Source organism: Rhyacophila brunnea, unplaced genomic scaffold, assembly GCF_057557595.1.
Source record: "Rhyacophila brunnea isolate RB1 unplaced genomic scaffold, BYU_Rbru_1.0 scaffold_11, whole genome shotgun sequence".
Taxonomy (NCBI): domain Eukaryota; kingdom Metazoa; phylum Arthropoda; class Insecta; order Trichoptera; family Rhyacophilidae; genus Rhyacophila; species Rhyacophila brunnea.
This window is the reverse complement of record NW_028232763.1, coordinates 17,576,392-17,596,790: the sequence shown is the minus strand read 5'-3', so window position 1 is coordinate 17,596,790 and position 20,399 is coordinate 17,576,392. Positions and strand designations below refer to the sequence as shown.

At 32.1% G+C, this 20,399-nt stretch overlaps 2 protein-coding genes across 22 annotated transcripts in view; one reads left to right on the top strand and one right to left on the bottom strand.

The window, feature by feature from the left end:
* The first annotated feature begins 2,362 nt into the window (after nucleotides 1–2,362).
* Nucleotides 2,363–17,793, top strand: LOC147078431 (endoplasmic reticulum lectin 1). The gene is made up of 8 exons (XM_085959441.1): nucleotides 2,363–2,674; nucleotides 4,714–4,951; nucleotides 5,684–5,848; nucleotides 6,132–6,412; nucleotides 7,882–7,938; nucleotides 10,510–10,677; nucleotides 13,627–13,789; nucleotides 17,357–17,793. Exons 1-8 carry the CDS (start codon nucleotides 2,513–2,515, stop codon nucleotides 17,734–17,736), a joined length of 1,614 nt encoding a protein of 537 aa, XP_085815567.1. The 5' UTR covers nucleotides 2,363–2,512; the 3' UTR covers nucleotides 17,737–17,793.
* A 252-nt stretch (nucleotides 17,794–18,045) lies between these two features.
* Nucleotides 18,046–20,399, bottom strand: part of LOC147078430 (CUGBP Elav-like family member 1) — an 807,474-nt gene continuing 805,120 nt past the window's right edge. For all 21 annotated transcript variants that reach the window (XM_085959510.1, XM_085959523.1, XM_085959480.1 and 18 more), the window contains one exon: nucleotides 18,046–19,108. In XM_085959510.1, coding sequence (XP_085815636.1) covers nucleotides 18,822–19,108 — 287 coding nt within the window. In that variant the 3' untranslated portion in view covers nucleotides 18,046–18,821. The remainder of the gene's footprint in view (nucleotides 19,109–20,399) is intronic.

The window sequence follows — 20,399 nt, the reverse complement described above, 5'->3', positions numbered from 1 at the left end:
GGAAATATTTTCGGAAAATTATCAAGCGCTCCGGTTCGTAAAATCTTCCATTTCGAGCGCTGCTTAAGCTTATACTTGCGTCCGCACAAGCTCAGGTAGTATAATATTTCTTCTTTGTATATCCATTTATAGTGTACAAATTAAGTGTGTACAGATGCCTTAATGTATAAAATTAAACTATGTTATTATATTAATAAACTTGTTTACGCATTATATTTTGGTTAATATGTTGTGTGCGGAAGGATTTGCATGGATTGTTTTATCTCAAGAATGGTTTATTTACGAAACTGTGTTTGAGCTAAATGTTAAAATGCAGTGTGTCAAAATAACACACTCACACACACTCTTACTAAAACCGTTGAATTGTTGTACGCTCCAACGACTTCCACGATCACGCCGTAATGAACGCGAGATATGCCTTTATACGCTCAATCCCGGCGCAAGCTCCTCAAAACATGCGCAAAACGTTGCGCTATCGCGCAGGATATAATTAACATGTGAATTGTGGCAGCAGACATCAGCTGACAGGTGTGATATTACGCGCTCAATAACGGGTTCCGGCGCGTTCGCTCCTGAGCTTGCGGTAAAGAATGTGTGGTAATGGCCGCTATTAGTTATATTTTTGTAGAACCTAAAAGAAATATTTCCATTTTTTTATTTTAATTGATTGTTTTATTATATAATATTATTTCAATCTACTTTCTCTCAACGGCAAAATAAATACTGTTTAAATTCCGTTAATTTTTGGTAATGTGAGAAGCATTTTGATATACATTTATTATCAAAGTGATTGAAAGACTGGAGAGGGAACACGCTATCATTTATGTACTAAAAAATACGAATCGGAGAAAGACAGTTGGTAATGTTGGTATTCTGGAGCTACTTCAAGTTCGTGTGGTAAAACAACATGGCGGATATGATATTGTTATTCTTTTACGTAATTATTCGGTAAAAAAATGTTTATTAATGGAAGAATACAAATGAGTAACAGCATTTCGGAACAATATGCATACTATTAATTATTTATACATTGATAGTTTTTCCTAAAAGATCTTTTACAATAACAATTCAAAACTTTTACATCAAACGTCAAATGGTTGTTTATTGCGAAAAATCCAGGGCCGTATGCATAATATTATTTTGAGCCCAAAATATACGATGTCTTTTTCAAAGTAAAAACTGTTAGTGCTAGTTAATGACATTCATTATTTACATAGATTTTATATTTCATTTCAGAGTTAAATATATTTTTAAGAATACCAAACAAAAAATTGTATTTATATGAAGTATGTAATGGAGTATATGTAGCAATTTTATAATGTTATAGGTATAAATAAAATTATTTCAGATTTCCGAAAAATGAAGTTCTTCGGAAATTGTGGATTGATGCAGTCGGGCGGGAGAGCTGGGTGCCATCTAAATATTCATTACTGTGTGGGAAGCATTTCTCGGAAATTGACGTTAAATGAGTGTTAAAGTTAAATGAGAGTTAAAAAAGTGTGTTAAATAGATAAAATATTGTAATTAACTATAAAATCAAATTTTCAACATACCTACCTGTATTTTGTCTCTAATAGGTTTGTATAAACAAGTAATTTTATACACAATATGTCAAAAACGAACCCATGTTATATTTTTATTTCATAAAATATTTTCAAAATACACATGTGTAAATATGTAGGTAATATAATAATTTTTATTTGTTTGTAATTAACTGTAATTATTATTTGTGTTATTTATTTAACCGTTTTATCTAAACAATAATGCTATGTTATTTTATATAGAACAATATGTAAAAACAAGACCATATTTCTTATTCCAATATTTAACCATTTGCTATTAACTGATTTGTGTATAATTTTTCGTAATATTATTGTGTTTTTTGTGTTATTAAAAATAAAATACTTACATCCATTTGCATTATTTTTTCTTACCCTGAATCCTTATAAAGTTTTTATTGCGGGAACTTTTTATAATGAAAATACGTTTATCATAAATTGGATTGTAAGCTTGTGTTGATAAAAAAAATACTCAGTGGGGCGTTTTTATGTCCAAGTATGGCCCATTTGCAGCAAAGTGTACCTAATTTCAGAGAAGTAGAACTTTCTCTCACAAAACGAGTACACACTGACATTTGTCTGCTACCTCTGGGGGAGGAGTCCAATCTCTTTGTTTGTAGGATGTAATCATGTAATTTGAAATTTTTTCGATTGTTAATAAAAAAATACCGAAATATTAAACCATATTGGTTTTCCATTCAAAAAGATTTTATTTTGTGAATAGTAGTTTTACTACGGAGGTATTATTTTGTTTATGGTAGATGACATTCAACTATTTTATATCTGGCAACTCAATTGAATTCAGCACTGACGTTTCCTTTAAGCGCGTTTGACGTGTATACTTAATTCCAAGATTCAGGGAATATTTTTGTTTATTTGATAATTATTAGAATGGAAGAGAATTTTATTTTCCTATTTTAATCGTCGATTGTTGGACACCTTTATATCACGATATGTCAACCCACAATTGTCAAGTCATGAAAACGTCTATGATACACATAGTACTTATTGCGGTATTTTTAATCAGTTTTTCAAAAGCCTACGACCTCAAAGGATTTGATGATACTGTGTTATTTAAAATTAATTGGCCAGGAACACTTAATGAAGTATTTCTGGTAAGTTAACGCATTTTTTACATTTATTCATAATGTAGGTATTTTTTTTAATGAAGAAAACTTCATATCGTTCGTTTCAAAGATGTTTAAGAAAACCTTTTGGTATAGAGATGTAGCTTTAAAGTTTAAAGCAACAAGGTGTAGTACCACTCAGGGTTCTCCAGCTTTGTATTTTTCTTTCATAGACAAATTGCACTTCATCAATGGTTAGAACAGAAAACTCCATCTGGAAGAAGATTAAATATCTTCGGTTCAGTTGGTGAAATTCTATCATTTTTTAATTAAAGTGATGCATTAGAGTCTGTGGATGTATGTCTTCAGCGAAATCCATATAGTTACTTAGTAGGCTGTATATTGAATGTTTGCTTAAATACTTAAGTACTGTAATTTAATAAGTGAAGATAGCATCAACTTTGATATTGAACCTTCGTTCCATTCTTCTCAATTTTGCGTAAGGTCTATCTTTAATATATCGTCACTGTTCTGGCAGAAGACACTAATTCGAAAAAATGACATATTGAGTTAGTTATACCAAAATGTTCCTTATTTCAAACTTTACCACCTGGAAACCTTCTTAATAAATAAACGGTCTTTATTTTAAAGTCATCCTTTTTATGATTACTTAATAAACTTACATGGTAGACCATTTCAAACATTTTAACAACTTCAAAGTCAAATTACTCAAAACTAGTATTCTCCAGTTAGTGTTTTCTGCCAGAACAGAGACGATATCATCTACACGAGTCTGTGTGTATAATAACCACGTAAACAGACGATACTTTATACCTACTTATTTTGGCAGTTTATTTAACATTGTACACATTGACTGTTGGACAAAACTAACAAAATTGCACAAGTGTTATTTTAGATTATTCCTTTTTGTACCACATTTTATAATTATTTATGCTCTGGTTTGAAAAATCACCATTTCAAAAAATGTCCTCTTTGATTTAATTTCACACCTTAAACAACACATCGCATCATGTAGATATGCAGAAAGTAGCCAATTCACACTGAACACAAACATAAAAATAGGTTGTTTTGTGTTACATGTGATTATTTTAAACTACACACTCAATCAGGTTTTTTAACGATCGAGTGTGAGTACTTTTCTGTAGGTGAACGCAATGTTTATGTTATTTTAGTGTATTAATCTATTATTTAGTGTAGTGTGACTATTTTGTGCAAATGGAAGGGGGCGTATTTTGCGCAGTAAAAAAACATCTTAGATTGTGTTAAATACAATTGCCAGATTGTGAACCGGCTACTTTCTGCATAACTATATACGATTGTAATGTGAACTCACTGTTTTTGCTCCACTGAAAAGTTAGCAATAGTCAATACTGTAGTTTTGCCATTCAAGATTTTCAACAGAAAATATTCTGTAGAGGATCCAAGTTCAAAAAAAATATCTTTAATTAATTTAATTTATTGAAGCTGTGGGTCGCGAGTTTGAATCTTACATCTAGAAAATTCACATGTTTTTTAATGTGTGCTTGAGCGATGAGATGATGCGAGAGCATTGAGCGAATGGCCAATAACAATTTTTCATAAATAAGGGTGTTAAAAATCTGCTTGAGAGAGAGAAAATGGGTACTGTTCGGTTATACGGAATACAGCGACAAACACATTTTGAAAATAGCTGATATACTGGATTATTTGTTAGGTTAACCTAACCAAACCTAAACCAACCTAACCTAACCTAAACTAACCCAAACTAACAAATAATCCAGTATATCGGGTATTTTCAAAATGTGTTTTCCGCTGTATTCCTCATAATTGAACTGTACCCATTTATCCTTTCATGAAGTATAAAGTTGCATACTTCAGCTATATTTTCCGCAATAAAAAGTATGATCTACTCCGACTCATAATGCGTGCGAAGGTAAAGGGCAGCAGAAGCGTAGGTAGAAGGAGATTCTCTTGGCTATGCAACTTCCATAAGTGGCTAAATGTCTGAGGTATTGGGGATCCGATATGACTTTCCCAGGATATGAAGGTGTACCTATTGCAAGTTGGTTACATTTGTTTGTTTGTAGGACCAAAGAAATGAAATCCTCCAGGTGACTTCTGCAAATAATGAGAAATACCAATGTCAAATACCGAGTCTTACAGCAAAATATTCAACAGGACTCGATGATTACAATGGCCTCACGCCATTAGAACTGTTGTCACCATTGTTTTCTCAAAAAGTCTGCTCTTATCGGTTGGAAAGCTATTGGACGTATGAACTCTGTCATGGACGATTCATTAGACAGTACCATGAGGAGCGTGAAGGTATAATTTCATATTCTGTTTTCCAGGATAAATGTTTTGATTTAAATTGTTTTATTAGAATTAGACGATTCAAATTGTTTTATTACGGAGAAACAATTCTACAGTTCTACAAATTGATTGCCAGTTGAATCAATAAGTAAAATTGTTTTAAGCTCCCATTAATTCACATGTTGTGGTGTGCGATAACATTAATTTTCTACATATAATAAATTACATTTTTAGATTATTAGCTATCTTGTTCATCTATATTGAATTTTACAAATAATGTTGAAAATGTGTTCTTTGTATCATAACTGAACAGTAAATATGTGATATTATTGAAATTAAAAATGACCTCATGTATGTGGTCCGTTCAAAGACACTGCCCGCCCTCCAGCGCATTTATTCCAATGTATGCAGATAATCGAATTGTTTTGACCTTAGTTACTCCAGGCAATTGCTTAAACTAACCTAGGTAATAGCAATTCGATAATCCTGGCATGATAATTTCCACTCGCGGAGGGTATATTGAAATGAAGGTGAAATTTTGGACACCCAGGGTCTTAAAATCTAATTTGACACTAATTCTCTATCTTGTACGAGGTCGACCAGATCTTCGTTTCCCAGGTCTTGCATTTCAATGCTTTGGAATGTAGGAACTTTGTTAAACCTTTGCTGCCCTCTGGATTATTGCTGAGGTGTTTTTGACTCTGATAATATTCTATGATAGGCGAGTGATTTGTATATTTTTAGGTAAAAAAGTTAAGATACAGGAATATTTTCTCGGTAAATGGAATTCTGACAAACAAAAGTTATTGGAAGATGCCATGACAAAGGCAGAAGAAAATGGTGATAAATTGAAGTATAAGAAAATTGAGGGACTAAATTTACCATATGTCGAAATTGAAATGGACGACGGTAAGTAGAAACGTGATGTATTTATAGCCATTCTAACTGTATTCAAACTATTGTTACTTTTTCTGTATATGAAATATCAGTGTTAATTTTGGTTTACAAAAATTGAAAAATTAGTCTCATCAACACAGACCATTCAATTCTATTGTATTTATCTTATCCAGTGATTCCCAACCGGCAGTTTGCACAGGACGATTTTCACACTTTATTTTGACTCTGGTATGCTTATAATTATGTAATATTAGTGTTCTTTCGAAATATGACTGAATAATGTTTTATATTATAGGAACAGTCTGTGATCTCAATAATAAGCCTCGAATGACTAAGGTTCAGTATGTTTGCTTTAGTCATGGAAAACATGAAGTTTATTCATTCAAAGAGACATCAACTTGTGAGTATGAAGTGATTATTTTATCTCCGTTTCTATGCGCCCATCCCAAGTACAAGCCGCAGGATTCAGGAGAAAATATTATAAATTGTATGCCTCAAAATAATGCACCGAAGAAACCTAGAAGTATGCTAGCCATGGAAGCCGAAAGCATGAAACTGAGACATTTAAAGTTATCGGTAAGTTTGAAATTTTATGTTACATGCGGACACCTTGAGTCTACAAGTAATAATTACATTGTAAATTGAAAATGTCATATTGATAAAAGAAATACCAAAAAAATCAATGACATAGAATTTACATAATAAAAATACAAATTTCTATTGTCATATTATTAATACGACTACAGTCAATCATGAAATAAATTTTTTATTACTTTTCGGCTCACGATGTCACCGATGAATACTTTGAATCATAGATGTGTAGGATTGTGGCTTAGTTTTTTTGTTTACATGAAATATTTAATTTGTTACACATTTTTTAATGAAATAGTTTGCTATGCATTTTGATTTCTAGCAAGAGTTTTAAAGTAGCATGTTTAGTTACATTGGATGGAACCCTACATAATATTCAGAAAACACCCAATACCAATCAGTGGCGGCTGCTCTAACACCATGCAAGTGCACTGCACTTCCTATACATTTTTCAAGCAAAACTTTATGTGTGTATTTTGTATTATTATAAATTATGACACATTGACGCATTTAAGAAACAAGTTAATATATTTTATTACCAACAATGATTTTATGTGGTCAACATAAAGTCTAAACTCATTTTTTGTGTTGATTATTGAAAAACTGTACAATTAATTACATATAATTCCAGACTTCAATTTGTGAATTATAGATGTTTATTTTCACCAAAAAAAAACGCTGAATAGATACATCTTCTCTTTTAAAGTCAGATCATTTTTTCAGTGCGCTACCAACAGATAAATAAATTTAAAATCGTGGGCTGTCATTGCCTCCAATATGTATTTTACAAATCAATACATATTATGTTTTATTTGTATAGTCATCTATCGCAGTATGTGTTTCAAGGATTGGTGTAGTTGAAACTGGCTGCTTATTTTTATATACCAGTCACGTTCACTGTTAAAGGAGAATTTATCACCTGCGTGAAGTCTATCCATTCTGTATTGCTATACTAAGGTTGTGCGTATACAGCTGTTTCTTTGAGTATTAAGTGTAGAAGCATTCGATAGAGTAAACCCACTGAAATATTTTGGTATGGCTAATTGTTGCAAAAATTGAATGAAACAAATAAGATACTTGTTGCCTGCCAGTTTTTTTTTTTGATTTTTTCCGTGAAATGGAAATCTATAGTTGAATTCAAACTAAGATATCTATCTCGTTAAATAAATACTAATCAGTAATTTTCGGATAAAAATTAGAAATGGTAATATTCTTTCATTAATTTTCATTCCCAGAACCCGATACATTCGGATTTATATTGCTATTGTTTTAAAACACGTTTGTAGAAAACTTATATCAAGTGAAGTAAAATTTTGTTGCGTGGTTTTGCTGCTTTAGTTCTTATATTGTTGATTTTAATTATTCCTTGGTTCTCTGCTGTTGTTTTCTAACGCATAATGTTTTGTTGCTTTGATTTACTGTTATGATTACCTTATGCACAATTATTTGTTCAGGTTAACAAACTAGGAAAAGATGTGGTCGCTGTGTTTAAAGTAGAACAGATCGGAGAGGTAGGTTATTATTATTTCTGTTTATTAGATACTAGCATATCTGTAATATATCTGTTTACTTATGACATCTTACAAACAACGTTCCCTCTAATTTTTCTGTTGTGTGTGCGGATCATAAACGCATCTGAGCAGTGTCACGCGTCACCCAATGCGGTAAATTTACACCCCTCCCCCCCATAAACACACAAACAAATTTTCATTAAAACTGGTTCGAGAGTAATTCGTCAAAATAATCTTTTTTAATGACTGCATTAATGCATTCGACAAATTCGAACGCATAATTTTTACTTCGCCAGCTTTCGGGAATATCTGTGTAAACATGATTATGAATATTTTGTACAGAAAGCATAGAGGCATTTTATTTTGATAGCCAATAGTACATTATCCATTAACACTTTGACTAGATCGCAACCAGATTTTTTGCGCTCGGCAATCTCAATCCTAATCTTTCGTGCTTCGGGTGTTTCCGTCATCATTTTCAAAAGTCCACCTCTTTTCAAAATTTTCGATTTCGTAATAGCATCCCGGTGTACTTTTTGACTTAAATGCCTTTTTAAAAGATACAACCTCTATTCAATCCACTTCTTCCCAGACGTGAATTTTCCTTCCATATTTTCTGCAGAGCATATCGTCGGTGTTTTGTAAAAAAGGCGAATTAACCAAAATGCTACTTTACAGGAGGAGGATTTTTAACTTTTAACATTTATTTGTTTTTTACCTGTAGATGATTATAAACATCTAACAAGTTTATAATAAAGCTTAGAAAGAATACTGTCATTATAATAGGTATTATTATATAATATTTTAAAAGGCCTAATATGTCACGTTTGCTTTTTATTTCGTAATTTTAATTAATTTAATTTTAGTCGATTATCGTTTTTAAGTACTTTCCGGTGGAGATAAAAATTCGCCGTTTTTACACAACAAAGCTAGTGGGGTACATATTCTATTTTCATTAAAATCTCGATTTCGCCAAAATGGTTGATTCGCCCTTTTTACAAAACACCGACGATATGCTGCATTTGACACAATCATCTGTTTCCGAATGAACAAATATATCACCAATTCTTACTTTTTTCGAATGCATGGAAGATGGCATTTCTGTTTCAACGATTTCAGAGAGCCATTCCAATTTAAATTTATCGCAGGATTTCTTCTTAATGATCGCATTTGAAATATCACATCCACTCCTTTTTGACCTTTTTAAGGGATAAGTTTTCATTTGAAATATCACATCCACTCCTTTTTGACCTTTTTAAGGGATAAGTTTTCTATAATTAATAAGTATAATTGTACTATATATGTAACTGTGCAAACAATCGTATTGTTCACTTGAATTGTTTGTTACGTACACTGAACTCACCTGTAGTTATTACAAAAATCTGGCAAATCTGGCAAAAAGGAAACTTTCTTTTACAAAATGTTTATGTGAGGACTGCGAGGGGGATGAAGACATGTGTGTGGACACATTTTGGTAAGTGTGCGCGCACGCACGCGCACAGCTTACAGGGAACATTGCCTACAAAACAAAAATCTTGTTAATGTAATACCTACGTAGAGATGACAAATAGTGGTTATTACCAAATGATTTTTGTGAATAGTCGGTAGTTCACAAAAAACATAATATAGATATCATGAGTTCACAGATGTATCGCATGTTTTGTTTTAACTATTTTATAATGATTGTGTTTTTTACTTGATATTAGTTATTTATATTAGAATGAGATAATTTGTTTTTACCTCTATCGAATTTAATTATGCTTTAATTAGGCGATTAGTGGTGTGTTTTTAAATAGATATTTTGACTTAAGGTGACGCATCAGTGAAACGCCAAATAATTTTCAACTGTAGGCGCACGAAATTTTGGACTCGCTGCCATTCAGTGAGAGAATGTCGAGCCAGAAACACGTCACTTTGCTGCGTGATGGCGACGGGTCAATTAATTCTAAAATCGTGTAAAGATGACTAAAAACGTTACCCATTTACTTTAAAAAGAAAACATGTCAATGAATATATTATTATTGTTACTAATAGAACAATAAACAGAACATAAAATGGACGTATGTTGGATTTATATGACAAATAATATTTCGTTTGACAGGCGTCATTTGCACCCGCGACCCGCAATCCGCGCATCGCCTAGCAACGATCTTTTTAGACCGTGCCTCAACTAATGCATGGCCTTAATGTCTAATGACAAGTTTAAAAGTAATTAATAATTATTATCATCGATTTAGATTGTGTGAATAGCATTAGCAAATAGAAATTACATTTAAAATAATGGTTTAATGTTTATTTTTTAATTGTTTCTTAGATTCAATTACTTGCACTTATAAATACATACATTTCTATGTATGTATTTGATTTACCAAAAGAAAGTTGCATTAAATTCTTGAAGTTTCAAAATAAATAACGCATGGTTAGCCTGTTTATGCGATATAAGCTTTTTATTGCTGATACATATTATGTACTTCTACCTTTTATAGCTGCATTTTCTATAAAATAAATTCTTGTCAAATTTAAAATATCCATTAACATTATACTTACTTACGGACACTATTATTTTTAAAGGATGGCGAGTCAAGGTTGAAAGTGGAATTGCATCCATTGGAAGTTGATTCTCCATTGAAGAAAACTCTAGGAGAATCGAAATACATTCTTTCTTCTGATCCCCCGCCAGCATTGGACGATACAACACCTGTGCGTGCATTTCTTGATGGAGAAAATTGCTTAAACGGGGTCTGTATCTTTTGGACTAAATAAACTGCAATAATATGTTTATTGTTGTTTGCATATGCAAGCTGCAAAATTGATTGAAACTGTTGACAAAAACATGACAAAAACATAAGTTGGCCGGTAGAAATAAATGCTATATTTTGCTATACATACTAGAAAACTAGCATTCCCAAAGAATATGAGAAGTTTTTTTTTTCACGAGAACATAGATTAAAGAAGAACTTATTGTTTCGCAACTAATGAACCTGATATAAAAAAATTTCATCCAGATTCAGTTTCTCAAAAAACCCAGATGTGTATTTTACAAGCAATCTGAAAACAATATATCTAGCATGAAAAATACTAAGTTGGCAATGCTGTTAAGGGGGGACATGCTCGTCGAAGGTCAAATTTGAGTTTTTATTGTATTTTCAAACCATGATCCTGGACACTCCTTAAACGTTGTAGATAATCTATTTATATAATTTTGAAGCCTTATTATCCTTTATAGTTATTTTAAACATTTGATGACTGCATAAAGTATTTTTGTTACATAAAATAGTATTCTTTTAAACCTCTCGCTCTAATGTTTTAGAATATAGTCATATTTCGGTACATAACTGTGCAGTGGTGTTAAGATTTTTTACATTTATTAATTTTTAAACGCATTTATAAAACTATTAGCATAATTTATTATGAGATAATTTTTGTAAAATATTCACGATAAAAAATTATATTGATAATCTCTGTGATCCCAAATTTGACAAGAATTAGGCATTTTATTATTCAAAAAATCGGCAAGATTAACACATTTGAAGATGATTCTAAAGATACTTATTATAAGCTATGTCTTTGACCATTCAAGTGTGATAAACATCTTATGAATAATGATTGCTTTATAATAATTATTGACCTAAGAATAAGGTAGTGTTTTTTTGAAATACGCCATTTCTTTTGTCATTCCCTAGTGGTTAAGCTACAACATACGGCAGTAGCCATAAATTGACAAACTATAATTAAAGTAGGGAGTAAAATTATGTTAACGCGCGTGTTTGAACATGTACCGTTTAAAAAAAAATAAAAAAAAAATCGGTTAGGTACATGTTCAAACACGCGCGTTAACATAATTTTACTCCCTACTTTAATTATAGTTTGTCAATTTATGGCTACTGCCGTATGTTGTAGCTTAACTACTAGGGAATGACAAAAGAAATGGCGTATTTCAAAAAAACACTACCTTATTCTTAGGTCAATAATTATTATAAAGCAATCATTATTCATAAAATGTTTATCACACTTGAATGGTCAAAAACATAGCTTATAATAAGTATCTTTAGAATTATCTTCAAATGTGTTAATCTTGCCGATTTTTTGAATAATAAAATGCCTAATTCTTGTCAAATTTGGGATCACAGAGATTATCAATATAATTTTTTATCGTGAATATTTTACAAAAATTATCTCGTAATAAATTATGCTAATAGTTTTATAAATGCGTTTAAAAATTAATAAATGTAAAAAATCTTAACACCACTGCACAGTTATGTACCGAAATATGACTATATTCTAAAACATTAGAGCGAGAGGTTTAAAAGAATACTATTTTATGTAACAAAAATACTTTATGCAGTCATCAAATGTTTAAAATAACTATAAAGGATAATAAGGCTTCAAAATTATATAAATAGATTATCTACAACGTTTAAGGAGTGTCCAGGATCATGGTTTGAAAATACAATAAAAACTCAATTTTGACCTTCGACGAGCATGTCCCCCCTTAAGGTGAATTTGTAGATCAAGTGAGACATCTAAGAAATATGAGTTTTGAATTTTGATATATTATAAATTTCAATCACCATAACTATACAGTATAACCTCGTTTTTACGTGCCCGGAATTCACGTTTTCCCGGCAATTGCGCGTATTGTTTTCAGTCCCGATGTATTTCAGTACATTTAATACCCGCATTTACGTTTTTCTTTCCCGCGATTTACGTCGAAAATATTCAAAATATGCGAGTTACGCGCGCTTGACAATTTTTGGGTCGTGACATAGGAACGATTTTTCAATAAAAATTTTAATTGAATGTTGTTTTTTAATAAAACGTTATTTTTTTAGAAACATAAAATTTAAATGTTTTTTTTTCAATACCCCCCTTTTAAATTTTCCCTCCAATTAGGTTTTTTTTCTTCAGTCCCTTAAAAAACGTAAAATAGGGGTTATACTGTAGATCCATACAGGTAGAGTTCTGAATGAAATGACATTGTGCTGACTGCATTCATATTTAAAAAAGATAAAACTTTAAAGCCACTAATTTGTTTCTCAAAAATGTTGCTTGATCTATAAAAACATAATGCAGTTCTATTCATTGTTTATTATAATATTTATTTTCTTTGATGGCACTTCAGCTCGGATCGAGTCTCAGCATCTTTGATACAATTCCTCTACATTGTTTTTCAATACTCTTTATTTTGGGTTCCTCAAATTATATTCCCAAAAATAATCACAACTGTTCATAAAATATGATTGAGGCTGCTTAAATACATATGTGATATAACATTAGAATCATTAGATGGTGTGCGAACGGTTTTCAAATTAATATAAAGTATATGCATATAACACACTAGCTATTCACCACCGCACAAAGAATGAGTTAATTCTCTTTGGAAATGCAAAACATATGAGTTGTTGACTCAACTAACATAATTATATATAATAAGTACGTGTACACACTTACTTCGCCCATACATTACATCACACATTTTGTACTTTTGACCCTCCTCTATTATAGTCATACTGACACAAAATCTTTTACCCCCTGTCTAAATTATGCCACATTTTGAGACCCCCTATTTATAGACAATTATTAATTTCAATATAATGTTTTTATTCTCATCATTGTTCTCAATTTTTAATCTTAAAAAAAAAAACAAATACTGAATGGTAAACTTTTTTTTTAAAAATATTATTACAGGGTACTGGTTGGTGGAAATATGAATTCTGTTATGGAAAGTCTGTGGTACAATATCATATTGATAGAAGTGGCGCTCGGCAGTCTCTATTGCTTGGCCGTTTCAACGAAGCAGACCACCAAGCTTGGATAATTCAAAATCCACATAAAAGACCAAAGCCAAAAGGTAATATTAGAGCTCTTACACACTGATATTTTGTAGAAGTGCACGAACACCGGGCTTCTATTTACATACATTTAGATGTAACGCATACATATTTGACAAAAAATAGCTCACGCATATGCCAGCATTTGTGGCGCTCTAAAAACCAATCTTGGTCTGTAATGAGTTTTGCATTCTCAATTTACTACATTAAAACCCAATTTAAACTAAAACCTATGTTAATACGAAATTAGCTAATTCGAAATTCGCCTTAAATCTAAATATTTGCTAAATTTATTTAGGTAAGTAGATTTCCACTAATTTCGATGAATGAACCATAATGGTCACCGCTGATATTAATTTTAAAGGAAGTTAGAAAACTGCAACAAAACAATTTTGTGTTTTGCTAAACATTTTTGTATTTCGTAATTTGAATTTTTTTTAAATTTTCGGTCCCGTTAATTTCGATTTAACGGGGTTTTACTGTAGTAGAAAAAGATAAATCACCATTACTGGTCCAAGGTGAAACATACTAACCTTACCACACTTTTTTTTTTTTTTTTTGTGATTTTACCAAGGCTTTGACTGCGACTCGCTGTCATATCGCCTCTTCTCTTCTAGAAGGGGAACCGCCGATCAGGTCCTCACTCCTATAAAGAACTATACAATTTTGCCAAGCTCTTCCGTCTTACCCACCACCAGGGCACATTTCAATTCGTCGACATTCTCATAGATATCTGCAATTTGCAGGTGAAGTTCATATTTAGGGCATTGTAGTGCTATATGTACAATGTCCTCTAAAACATGACATTCATCGCAGAGCTGCAATTCGCTTCTTTCCATGAGGACATCAAATCTTTTGCCCATTGTGTGCCCTGTTCTTAGCCTCAGTATTAACTTAAGCTCGTTCCTCGTCAAAGGAGACTCTACAAACCAGGGCACCAACCGTGGTGATGGTAGAATAGACTTACTCCATTTCCCCTTTTCTAATGATGCCCACATTTTTTTAGGTTCATGTTTTTAATTGTGTTAACTGTCAATTTTTTGTGGAAATACGAGGGTGGGTCAATAATTCCTTAGAAAAAAGCATTAAAACAGTTTTTATTTTTGTATTTTTTTTTTATTTCTCAACATAATCTCCTTGGAGCTCAATACACTTGGTTAGACGTTTCTCAATTTTTTTTAAACCGTCAGAAAAATAAGTTTTCGGAAGGTCCTCAAAATAAGCATTTGTCCGATCGATGACTTCTTCATTTGAAAAAAAACGTTGTCCACTTAGCCATTTTTTTAAGTTTGGGAAAAGGAAAAAGTCACTGGGGGCTAAATCTGGCGAATACGGTGGGTGGTCGACCAATTCGAACTTCAATTCTTCAATTTTAGCCACTGATCGTAAACATGTGTGAACACGGGCATTGTCCTGATGAAAGAGGATTTTTTTCCTGTTTAAATGAGGCCGTTTTTCTTCAATTTTGTTTTTTAGCTGGTCCAATAAAGATGCATAATAATCCCCTGTTATTGTTTTTCCTTTTTCCAAATAGTCAACGAAAATAATTTCACGTGAATCCCAAAATACAGTAGCCATAACCTTACCAGCTGATTTTACGGTTTTCGCCTTCTTTGGACATGGTTTGCCTTCGCAATCCACTGATTTGACTGTTCTTGTGTCTCGGGAGTATAGTGGTGTATCCATGTTTCATCTACAGTCACAAAGCGACGAAAAAATTCATCCGGATTGCGTTGCATGAGCGACAACAGGGCTTTAGAGGCCACCACCCTATTGCGTTTATTGTCGACTGTGAGCAAACGCGGCACCCATCTTGCAGAAATATTTTTCATGCCCAATTTGTCATGTAAAATAAAAATGACGCTACCTTTTGAGATCCCTGTAACCTCAATTATCTCACTCAACTTTAATCTTCGGTCACTTAACACCATATCGTGGATTTTATTGATCATTTCTGGTGTAGTCACCTCTACAGGACGTCCTGAGCGTGGTTCATCCTTTGTTGATGTACGACCATGTTTAAATTCATTTAACCAGTTATAAATAGCAGTGGCGAAGGGTGGAGGTAGGCTGTTAAGATCTGCCATAAACAGTGCAAATTAAACTTTTTTAGATATACATATTTGTTTTCATTGAAATAAGACTACAATTTATAGATAGTGTTGGTTAGTTGTTAAAATTCAATTAAACCCTGAGAAACCAAGCCATAATAGATAATAGTCCAAAAATACATGTATATCTATAAAATATCTAAAATTATGCAATTGAATCATACATAACTTTGAATATTTTATAAATAGAATAATATTTTTTATTTATTATAGTTTGGTTAAGTCAGGGCTTAATGCATTAAAAAAAATAACCAACAGAATGTGTAATATGTATTTTTAATCCAACGAAAACAAATAACTATGAATGAAAAAGTGTGCACAATTTTGTCGTATTGCCCAAATTAGACCAAAACTATTATGGTTTCGTTTAGGCATGGTTTAATTGATTTTTAAAAACTAACTAACACCATCTGTAAATTGTAGTCTTAGTTCAATAAAAACAAATACATATGACTAAAAAAGTTTAGTGTGCACTATTTATAGCGAATCTTGACAGCCTACCTCCACCCTTCGCCACTGATAAATAGTTGCAAGTGAAGGAGCAGATATGCCGTGAACTAAATCCAACTCATTTTTTATTTCGTTTGCTGTTAACCCTTTTATATTAAAATGTTTAATAACAGCTCTAAACTCAATTTTCTCCATTTTCCATTTTTCCATTTTCCACAAGCAAATTTTTTTTTTAAATGTACGAGAAACACACAACAACCCGACCAATCTGATTGAAACTTCGCAGCATACTGAATCGGTAGTGCCGCTGCATGAAAACAAACCGCTTACAGTACTAGTCGCGCCACCTGTCGGCTTTTCTAAGGACTTATTGACCCACCCTCGTACATTGTATAATTTAAAATAAAACATAATAACTCCACTTAGTTTAAACTACATAATATATTGTATTTTTTTTATTTTTAGGTTTATTAGTTTATTTATTATTAATTTAATAATATGTAGGTATATACTATATACTCTTTATAACACTATAACAGTAGTGTATAGAAGTGAAGAGATCACAAACACCCAGGCTTTGAGAAAATCACATAAATCTATAGTGACCTCACTAGGAATCGAACTCAGAGCTCCGTGATGAAAAGTCAGTGCTTTACCCACTGCACCGCGAGAGCTTCTTTTTGACTTTTCATTAAATCCATTGGGTTCAAGAGCCCACATATTTATTTGTTGAACTTTGTGAACATGTGAATTTGAGCCTGCAATAAATACTATGTAAATGCATATTTTTTTATATTCATGCCAGAAACAAATAATCTTTGGGTTTCATAGCTTTAAAAGAAAGTCATATTCTGATAAACTTGCTTTTCTGTGGATTGTGTTTTTTTTACATACCAATTTATAATGTATTTTCAACCCATTCTTAATCTAAAATACCATAGGTTCAATGTTGTAAAGAAAAACTTTTGACAATATACTTGGTCTTGAATTATTCATAATAGTTTTATTTTGTTTGTTTGTTTTCAGGACAACAGCGAACTCAAATATCCCATTTCTATTCTCAGGGAAGTGTGTGTGATGAAACTGGGAAACCACGGCAGACTGAAGTAAAGTTGAAATGTCTCGAAAATTCCTCCAGCCCCGGTCAAGTGTCCTTGTATTTGTTGGAGCCGAAGACGTGTCAATACATTTTAGGCGTAGAGTCCCCTCTTATTTGTGATATATTACACCTAGCTGATGATGATGGATTGATAAACATTCCCACCCCGCTCTTGGACAATAAATCGGACGCTAATGATGCTGCATTTGCAGAAGATAAAGCTAAGAGTAAACTGGCTGATGAGGTAGCCCAACCAAAAAAGAAAGATGACTCTTCAAATGAAAACAATTTGGGGGGAAATTTGTAGTTTTATATTGATTTGTAAATAATCTTTCATTTTGAATAAAAAGTTAATTTAAATTTAGTCCAAATCTTTTATTTTGTTCCTTTAATTTTAAACATATTTCTATCTTATCAATTAGGTAGATAATTTATAAAAACTGCAAAGTAGTGGTAGTTTATATTTCGTTCTGTCCTGTTAAAATATTATTTTAAATATCCACATTGATAAAATTTTGTTTACCTTTGATATATAAAAACGGTGGTGTGTTTCGGTTGTTTTATTTTATTGCAGAGGATAATGAAGGAATAGGATGATGGAGAATAAAAAACGATATAACTTTCGACATGTATTTACATTTACAATAACAAAGTGGGTGTGTATAAAATTGTTCTGATAAGATGTCGATAATTATCTACATTAAACTCTGACCATTACCAAATGTGCCACTGATATTGAAACAAAAATCTCAGTTGATTCTCCGTTCCCATCAGACCGCACATTTTCATAAGCTTTGGTATGAAGGGCTTAACCTACGGCTAAATGTTCAATTTGGTTTACGGGGACCTCAGAGTGCTATACGTTATCATATCATATCACTATTGTAAAGAATCACACGGATGCGTGAGAGACGACTGGCACACCTCACTCAAATTTAGCCGAGGGCCCGTGTATATTTATCACTTAAACTGGCCCATTCAGTCATCAAAAGTCTTCACCTATTTATTACAAAAAAAAAGTATTGAACTTCTGCCAGAGAAAGTAAAAAAGCTACAAACAGTTTTCTTATATCGGCTATAAAAGAACACTGGTACAGAATAAGAATAATAAAAATGTTTACATTTACGGTGGATAAAGAAAATTGTTCTAAGTGATAAGATATGCACAAAATACATAAAAAAATATAAATTTGGTAGGTAAACAATGTTGCAACAAATACGAAAAACTGCTTTGGAAATAATTAACAATACATTTTCCAAAAAAGTTTCAGTGGTCATTATTGATAGTGCACAAACTCTGCAAAAGGGTTCAGGTAAAAGTTCAAAGCGGCAACACTGCCGGCTATCAGTAAGACGAAACACATCAATTGTATCACTAGAAATGAGTCAATGCTAATAAGGCCGTGATGCTTCTTTGGATCGTTTCAGTTGCACTTTCAGTCTCTTTGTTCCTATTTGGAAGCCGTTCATGGCTTGTATGGCGGCTTGGGCTGACGAAGCATTGTCGTATGACACAAAGCCAAAGCACTTGGACAAGTTGGTCTGTTTGTCTATAAACACCTTTGCTGAAATCACACGACCGAATGGCACAAACGTCGTAGCTAGGTCTGTGTCGTTGAACTCCTGCGGCAGGTGGTAGATGAACAGGTTGCCACCTTCCGGTCCTGAGAAACCGTTAGCTTGAACAATAATATATTCTTTGAACATTATTCTCGAAGTAATTATTAATTTTATCAATAAATTATTGGATTAACGGTACAGTAATACCTCGATTTAATGATTAGCATGTGATCACACAGAATTCCGCATAATATTTGATGCTGCTGTCACATGGTGTGACTTTCTGCAGCAGTTTTAACAGGTAATATTTGTAAACCAATTTGTAAATTTCTTAACATACATACGTATTCAGAAAAACCTACTTTAGTATTAACGGATTTTTTACTCTAATGGATACCTTGTCTAAATTAGTTTGATACATCGAGGTTTTACTGTACATACTTATATACGATAAAACATGAAAAACAAATAAACGAAAGCATAATTGACATGTTTATTCATCCAAAAGAATTAATTTTTTTACCATGTCTGATCCTAACAAGATCATATTATGGACCTCGACAGAGTGGAGGTTGTATTAATAGTTTTTTGTTTTTGTTTTTAGCCACAACATATTAGGTCAATACTCTGGGTCTAAACACACATTGAAAACAACACGTGACTTTTGCCAGACCAGGATTCGAACCTGGGGCCCACGACATTATAAACCTGACATGTAACTGTTCAGTCATTGTGGGCGTTTGATTAAGGCTTCAAATGCGGGTAGACATGTAGTTTATATATTTCACTCATTCTAATCATAGTTTCTTCTCTGTAAATACTAGGTATATGAAAGGTAACTCACTATATTATGCACTCGCATTTAGAGCATAATATAAACTACTACACCATATTATCTTAAATATATTTTTATGTGAATTGACTGTTTATTTGATCAGCACATTGTACTGGATCCAAATACACGGTTTGAAAAAAAACATGATTTGAATTTGATCCAGCCACAGGATTCGAACCAGTGACCCATTGATCAGGAGGCAGCATGAATTGGAATAAAAGATTAACTGTAAATTACTAGAACGACATCTAGGATTTCACCATGCTATATAAGTTCTTATGATAAATATCAGATCTGTTATAGTTCCGTTAAGGCGAAGTCTTCACTGAGCCTTTTTTAAAGAGGCACCTAGCGGAAAAATACGAAGCTTGCAATTTGAGACATTTTTTTGATAATTTACAATTTCAACTGTATTAATGAATAAATATGTATCTGAAAACATTAAAAATAAAAATATTTTTTATTTTAAGTCAAAGACAAACTTACAATTGTAAAAAATGTAATAAAATGTGAATTTGTTCTATCGATCCGCACCCTATTATTACATGTATTTTATGGTCATATTTATTATTAAA